This window comes from Egretta garzetta, unplaced genomic scaffold (assembly GCF_000687185.1).
Source record: "Egretta garzetta isolate BGI_Z169 unplaced genomic scaffold, ASM68718v1 scaffold7, whole genome shotgun sequence".
Taxonomy (NCBI): Eukaryota; Metazoa; Chordata; class Aves; order Pelecaniformes; family Ardeidae; genus Egretta; species Egretta garzetta.
The window spans coordinates 619,248-626,879 of NW_009260350.1; the positions used below are offsets into that span (position 1 = coordinate 619,248).

At 47.8% G+C, this 7,632-nt stretch overlaps 1 protein-coding gene across 1 annotated transcript; it reads right to left on the minus strand.

The window, feature by feature from the left end:
* Window positions 1-410: 410 nt before the first annotated feature.
* SIRT4 (sirtuin 4) lies at window positions 411-5,810 on the minus strand. The gene is made up of 4 exons (XM_035898398.1): window positions 5,785-5,810; window positions 2,682-3,187; window positions 1,709-2,003; window positions 411-575 (listed from the first exon to the last, which is right to left on the minus strand). The coding sequence occupies exons 2-4, from the start codon at window positions 3,179-3,181 to the stop codon at window positions 411-413; spliced, it is 960 nt and encodes a 319-aa protein (XP_035754291.1). The 5' UTR covers window positions 3,182-3,187; window positions 5,785-5,810.
* Window positions 5,811-7,632: the final 1,822 nt, after the last annotated feature.

Here is a 7,632-nt window from a genome sequence, read left to right on the forward strand (position 1 = left end):
ATCAATTGAACCAGGCACAGCTTTTGAATTGTCAGTTGCAAAGAAAACAGCACTGATCAGGTTCTCTGAATCTGCAGAAATCCCCTGTAGTTTTCCGATTGTGACAAATGGATTGGAACTCAACACTGCTGAGTTTTCTGGCTACTCTTGCCCAATTTTCTGGGAGTGTTAGCACTTAGTATGCTTTTTGTTTATGATCATGGGAAACAGTATCATGGCCCTAAACAGTATGCCAGTTACAGATGAAAATTTACAGCCACGTTTTGGTGCACAGTGTGGGAACCTACTTTCAGTCAGCACATCTCAGCTTCAGCATTTGGTGGGAACCCATTTTCTTACCCTGTAAGGTGACTGACCAGGGAAGGTGCTCACCTTGTAGAAATAATTTTACTCCTGATAGCTACTGAAGCTCAGCTTGTTGGGTCATGTGCAACAATCAAAGGCAGCAGCTCTCCACAGCGGGAATTCAGTTTTAAGGATGCAAAGTGATCTAACCTCGTGGGCCCAATGTTAAGGATCGCAATTGGCAGCTGCTTCTCCCGGGCAGCGAGGGCAAACCTGTAACCAGAGTATACCTGCAGGAATACCAGAAGACAAAATTACTGGCAGCTTAGGCAAAAGAAGAGCTACAGAAAGGAGTAAGGAAAGTAAAACAGTTGCTGTTGGCAGTGGGAAAAAGGGCTGTGTTAGGCAACTACACTTAATTCAGGTAAGAAATTTCTTCATTCAGGAGTGCACAGAAAAGAACGGCTTTTAACCTCTGCCAGTGAGGGATCTGCAGTACCATAGAAACTGAAACTTTGTAGTACATTGAGAGGAAATGCTCTTGTCTTTTAGTAAATCACTGCAGCAGTTTTTATTAGTTATCATAGGTACTTAAATGCTTCTACTTTGATGGTTCTCACATGGCCCAGCTTAGGTAATACAAGAATGAACCTAAGGCATTTCAATCATTCCTGTACAAAGGATTATAAGCTTAAGAGGTGCAAGCTTGAGGAATGTGTCTCCAGTATCCTAAAGCCAAGAGAATCACAATCAGGCAGCCTTGGTTTTATCTCTTTCTGGGAGGCATTAGGCTTTTTTTAGCATAATAGAACTTGTTCCTGAAAAAATTTCTCTTATACAAACTCTGTTCCAAAAGCTTCCGTGGGTTAAACAACAGGGGTTTCTAAACTAACTTACCATGTAGATAAGAGACTAATGGGGAAAACACATTGTCATGCAAAGGACAACCCTAAGCAGTAACCAGAGATATTTCTCCTTTCTTCTTCAGAATTTAATCAGGAATTAGAGGTCCTAAAATCTGGTATTTCACATAGTGTGCCATGAGGCCTGGAAAGCTGCCAAAGGCTAAAAAATTCAAGCAAAAAAATGTGTGGTGGTGATCTCTGAATTGTATCAGGTATTTTGGCTTTATAGGCAACTGTGAACCTACAATGTACTGATGGAGGAGGTAGCAGAGACAGGTCTGAATGTGTAAACGGAGTTATTTAGAGTGGCGTGAAGTAGACTGGCAATAAGAGTGACAGGGAAGCCCAAACAGGAACAGGCCAGCTGTGAAGCCAGATTCTAACCACACTAAAAACATGCTCTGGAGAGGCCATTTTGATCCATGACCAATTAGTAGTCCTAAATCGTGGGACCAAGGATTGTTGCAGGTGGAGTAGCACAGAAATAGGAATGCAGTGTGAGAGGAAGACCTACTTACCTGCATAGAAGATCCTGCCACCAGCATGGAGTCTGATTCCGCCAGGCGCTGGTGCACAAAGTTGACTTTTTCCTGGCTCACTGTGTCTCCAAAGAACGTCACATCAGGCTTCAGGATTCCACCACATTTACGGCAGGCTGGGATTTGGAAATTACACACCTGCTCATCCGTCAGGAAGACATCCCCGTCTGGAGCTACACCAAAAGCTTCAGCTTTCCAGGTAGGATTCAGAGCTTCAAAGTGCTTCTGAAGCTCTGAGCGCAAGATTTGGTCTCCACAGGCCAGGCAGAAAACCCTGAAATTCAGAGCAAAGTTTTAATGGAGAGTTTCATGTCAGCCAAAGATCTAGAGTCTGTAACTTGTTCCTTAGAAGGCCTGGAAGGTCCGTTGTCATTATCCACGTTTATTTACCAAAATAGCACAGGTCAAGGAGCTGTCCTTCTACCTCCAGTTGCTGCTTTGCAGGACGCTCCAGAGGAAGCACTTTGAACCATATCGTGCATCCTCTCTCCCAGTTCAGGCCGTGCTTTTTCATCTGGAAACTTTGGGTGATCACAGCCAGACTGTGGTGGTCCCTCTCCAGTCCCCTCACCCTGTGCATTTCTGGCGCTGTCCACTTTGCTTAGCCCTCGATAATCCTTGCATCCTCAGGATCCCCTTGTCCTCTTCACTATGAGGACATCTGCTGTAGCAAGGAAAGGGGGAGTTCTGACTGATGCAGGCTCCAAGGGAAATGATCCAAACAATGCTCAAAAGTGGTGTTCATGTTTCTTAAATACTGTGCTGTGAACAGCAGTGTTTTGTGATCTTTTTCTCCACCCCAGCCCAACAAGACCTTTGTGCATGTCATCTCCAGGAACATAGCATTGACATTTTGCTCCTTTCTCAGCAGCTAACACTGCACCTGCTTGTCAGTCATCCTGAATGAGGGGCCGGAGGATGAACCAATCCTCCCTCTGCCAACAGAGAGTACCTGTGTGTGCAGCCGTGCAATTCTGTCATGCGCTGGCTCCCGGCTTTGGTGTGAAGGGCATCCACATTCTGGGTCACCAGCCAGTGCAGCTTCCCCACCTTCTCCCAGTCTCTTAGTACCAGGTGTGCTGTGTTTGGCTGGTGGGAGGAGAACTGGGGCCAGCCCACAAAGTTCCTTGCCCAGTACCGCTGCCGGGCGCTAGCACTACGAACAAACTCAGCGTGCTGGATGGGCCGTCTGTCCGTCCTGGCGTAGAGCCCGACACCTTCAGAGCGGTAATCTGGTATCCCCGATTCAGTCGAGATTCCAGCTCCAGTCATTACAAACAGCCTCTTGGAGCTGGAAACAAAGCGCTGCAGCTCCTCTACTTCCACAGGATCTGGAGGAGGACAGGCTGGCACAAAAGCCAAGTTTGGAGAGGTCCTGGATACAGAATGGGATCTGAAATGATGGGATCTGATGGCTCTGCAAACTCCTGTTAACTTCCTGGCAGAGAACATGGTCAGCTAAAAACCAAGAACAGAACACATGGCAGGTAAAAGAAAGCAAAGAACATGTCCTTAATTCAGTTTTCTTGGGATTCTCTGGAACGTGATGTTGATAAATATTCTTTGCTCTTTTTTATTTTTAGTAAAGCAACACAAATTATTTTGGCAACATTAACTGTGTGAGGACACTGTCCGTATGTCCCTTTCACAGAGGGCAATACTGAGGACTGCTCAAGGTACAAAGTTAGCACACCTGACTCACAGGATTCCTGCTCTCCTGTCCTGGTGTGAAGGATGGCTGCCTAAGAGGACTTCTAAAGAGCCCAGGGAGACTTGAGCACGCAGAGTCTTTCCCAGGTATGTGCAACAGGGCAGAGAAGAAACAGCAGGGAGGCCAAGCTTCCCAACCCAGAGGCACTGTTCGGTTGGTGTGTCTTGTTCCTCCCCAGAGGAACATGTTGCACGTGTTGTGGGAAGCGAGAGGAAAAACAACCTCGAAATGTTGCTCTTTCAGGACAAAGACCTTGACTGGAGTTACTCCTGTTTTGTTTTGGTTTTTTTATAAAGGCCTGGTGCAGAACAGGCCTTAAAACAGGACTGAAGATGATTAGGACACTGCCTAAATGCCTCTAGCACCTCCTCCTTTGTGGGTGCCACCTCCCCAGCTTCAGTGGAGAGGTGGAGGGCTACTGCTTTGCTTCTCCAGCGAGAACAGGGGGCTTTGCTGAGAGAGAAGGAATCACCCAAATTGGGGAGGGGGGGTGGGCAGAAACATCTGCTTGGCAGGTAGGAACTGGAGGGATATCCTGCTTTAAGGGAGGAATGGCATGCCCCATTGGGCATAGGCAGGACAGCTTTGCTGACAAGTAGCCTGGAATTGTGTGCAGGACCTGTCATTGACAGGAGTGGTTTGGTTTGGACCTTGATTTCGTTTTGTCTTTCTAGCAGTCTGTAGTTCTCCTTTCTCCATTTCAATATTTTAAAACTGTATTTTATGGGCGCCTCTATGATTTTGCATACAAAGTACAGTAAGCTTGGAAAGAAACAGTACCAAGAATTGACTGACTGGTATTTTGCTCTCCCACCACCTCCCTTTGCAAGGGGGCTTGTATGGGTTCTAGAAGATGGAGGAAGGACTTTAATTGCTGATAAAAAGGGATGATCTCAAAAGAGTGACAACAACAGGCCCCAGATAGTCTGGTGCTTAAAGCTTGCTTGGTAACATGGGACACCTGGATGCAGATTCATGCCCACTCACACTTCTGCCCTCACCATCACAAATTACTGAGAGGACGTGTAAGGGACTGGGTCTCACTGGGAGTCCTCAGCTGGCTGGAGCAGATCCCTTTCAGGTGCCTCAGGCAGTGGTTTGAGGGAGGGCTCTGCGCAGCTTGTTAGCTGTCAAATGGTTAAAGCATGTGGGCAGTTTCATAAATGTCTTCATAAAAGTTCCATAAACTTGCAGTGCCTGCGAGATCTGTGGCAGCTCTGAGAAAGTCAGAGGTATTCAGGTGGTGAGCTTACTTGTCTAAAAGGCTGGCACCTAAGCACTTTTGATCACCTATGCTTCAGTGCCTGGATGGTTTTTAGACTCCTGCTGTGTCTTAAATTGCTTTGCCTCAAGTGCCTGGTCCCCCTCAAGTGCCAGTTCTTATAGGATATTGAGCAATATTTAAATACATTTAAAGTTTGGGTGTTCAGCTGTAAGTATCATGATACTAAATTGATGCTAGTGGCACAGTGTAGATTTCTCTTGGTCAGTCTCCAGTTCTTGAGGCGTCATCATCAGCGGAATTACAGGGAAGACTGGACTTCCTCTGTAGTCTGAATTATTTTTTAAATCTAGGCAGTGGATTCTGTTCACAATGATTTTTGCCATGTTTTGTTTCTTAGCAAGGAGTTGTGTTGGGCATTCCCTCCAAAGAGGTTTAATTTTCCATATGAATTAATTAGAAGGGACAAAGTCTCCCAATAAACTGTAATTTGCTTCGAGAATAACTTTTGTCGTGATGCTCCCCAAAGGCTATTAAGGCAGTTTGACAGTATTTAAATTACTTTAACTGATGAAAATTCTCTATCCCTGTCCCTTATCATCAAAAGATCTCTCGGAAGGAAATGTTTTGAGGGGGAATGAAATGGATATATAATATGGGTTGGCCCACAAGAGAGAGGAGGCAGTGGGTGGGCCCAGCATTAAAAATAACAGATACATCTGAGAGCCACTGTGAAGCGTAGAAGTAGGACAGTGTAGGAGAGAAACTTAGAAAGGACAGAATATTTCCTGTGAAATGCAAACCTGCTTTTAAAATGACAGTGCTCAGATTAAAAAATAACAGCTACATACTAAGTGGAACTCTTTAAACATACCTATCGAGACCCGAGGCTAGAGGTTGTTTTTAACACGCATCCAAGATGCGCCGCAGACAGAGGTCAGACAAGTAAGGTAGGCGGTGAAGGGGTCTCTACAAATGGTTACAGGGCCAGAAATCCAGAGGACACCCACGTCATCCGAGTCTCTTTTGCTGTAATAATGACGCGGGGCGGGGGGGTAACAGCGAAACCAAACACATCTAATGAAATAAGAGTGATACGGTGAATAATGCCTGAAACCTTACCTTTCATAACGCTGCCGTGCCCGCCCGCGGCAGGAAAGGGCTGGCCTGCCGGAGAGGTTGTTTTCTGGGAAATGTAGTTCACAAAGAAAGGCAGCCCTAAGCGCAAAGACTACAATTCCCAGGCTGCAAAGAAGAAAACAACCCGGCTTCCTCAAACCTGATGAACTGAAAATGAAGAGCTTCATAACTGCCTTCAAGGAAACGTGCAAGAATAAAATCAGATTTGATTTGATGCAAATGCAAGTAATAGCTTTGATAAAATGCATTGCCGATGCTTGTCCTTATGGTAGCCTGCATTTTCTTTTCACTGGCACTAGCCGGGTTTAGGCTTAAAATGTGACTAAACAAGTAACGGAAGAAAAATCCACTGAGGGCTGCTCAAGACCTCTTTTCTAGCTCAGGAATTCTCTGAGACGTAAATTGTTGGAGGCTATATGAGAGTGCTTGCCTTGTTCCGGCACTCTTCCCTTGGTACCTACATTTGGAGAGATGGACCTGGCAGCCCTGATGTTCATAGCTAAGCACATTTGGGATGATGGGAAAAAGGTTTGGGGAGAAAGATGTGGAAAGGGCCTGTGGCAACAGGGGTGGACAAATAACGACAGTCTGGTCTGTTGTGCTGCAGTTAGTGTGGCCAGATAAAACCCAAGAGGTCAGCACGGGATAAGTGATCTCTGTGCAGCTTTCAGAGGAGGCGTGGGTGAAAAATGAGAGGGCGGTTGTTTCTTCAATCTGGCTGGACCTCTCCCAGGGCACAGGCAGGCAGCCCCAGCCACTTCAGTATTGAATTCTTTGCCACCAAAGGGTTTGTACTGGTTGTGGAGTTCACCAGCTCCTTCCTGGGCTCGGTCTATCGTTTGCCTTACCCGTTAGGGCTTTGCTGGAGGTGGGCTGCCGCTGCCTTAGCAAAACCCAACAGGAGGGGAGCAGGGAGCGCTGGGGCGGAGGGACCGCCTCGCAGTGGGAACGGGCTGGTGGATCAGCGTGACCCATCTTTGCAGAACCGCAGCAATTACTCCCACCCATCAGCGCCTCGTTAGCAGCAGAGGATTTCTTCCAGCGTTTTCCAGTTGATCCAGCGGATCTTCCTTTCTATGCACGCAGCGGGCAGCGGTGGCTACTTGTGGTGACTTCTTTGAGTCCCTGCGTGACCACGGGCCGCCGTGCTCTGCGGAGCTGACACCACGCAGCTGGTTTTCAACCCTGGGGCCGCGCTGACCTGCCTGCTGCCTACCCCGTACTCCCTGGCCAGAGCTCATTGTGCCGCCCGGCTCGGTGCAGCCAGCTCAATAGTCACAAGACAAACTGTACGAACTGCCAGGCCATAAGGGGGGCGGTTTCTTCGAAGGAGTCTTATGTTTTTTGAAGAACAAATAAATAGGGAGAGGTCCAGGCTGCTACCCTGTACTGGATGCTCACCTGGTTTACACACAAAGGGCTCTTTCTAATGCTTTGGGCTGCTTTTCAAGCGCGTTCTCCAAATAGCTCTTGCTAATTGGTTCAAGACAGTGCAGGAATTTTTAATCCATTTTTCTTGCCTTTTACAGTTATTTCAAAGCCCGGAAGAGCCCGAGCCCGCATATACCAGTGTGGAATTTTGCGATCACAGGGACGAAGCGCATCCCGCTTGCTCGGTGCCAACCCTGCCGCCCCCGCGGGGCTGTGGCGCACGACCCCCTTTTTGGCAGTTTCGTGAGTTTAAATGACCCTTCGGCTGCTTAGTGCCCGGACTTTCCTCTGGTGCCACCGGGGCGGCGAGGGCAGCCCGGGCCCGGCAAAGCCCGTCTCACCCCGGGGCGGGGCGCTGCCTCCCGGGATGGAAACCGGCGATTTTGGCCAACCCGCCCG

Bases quoted from the DNA above. Each gene is read 5' to 3' on its own strand.
- SIRT4 (XM_035898398.1), bottom strand. From the start codon at position 3,181: ATGTTCTCTGCCAGGAAGTTAACAGGAGTTTGCAGAGCCATCAGATCC. The intron at 2,004-2,681 runs GTACTCTCTGTT...TCTGAATTTCAG, and splicing joins TTGCACGGCTGCACACACAG to GGTTTTCTGCCTGGCCTGTG. The intron at 576-1,708 runs GTAAGTAGGTCT...GTATTCCTGCAG, and splicing joins TGGCAGGATCTTCTATGCAG to GTATACTCTGGTTACAGGTT.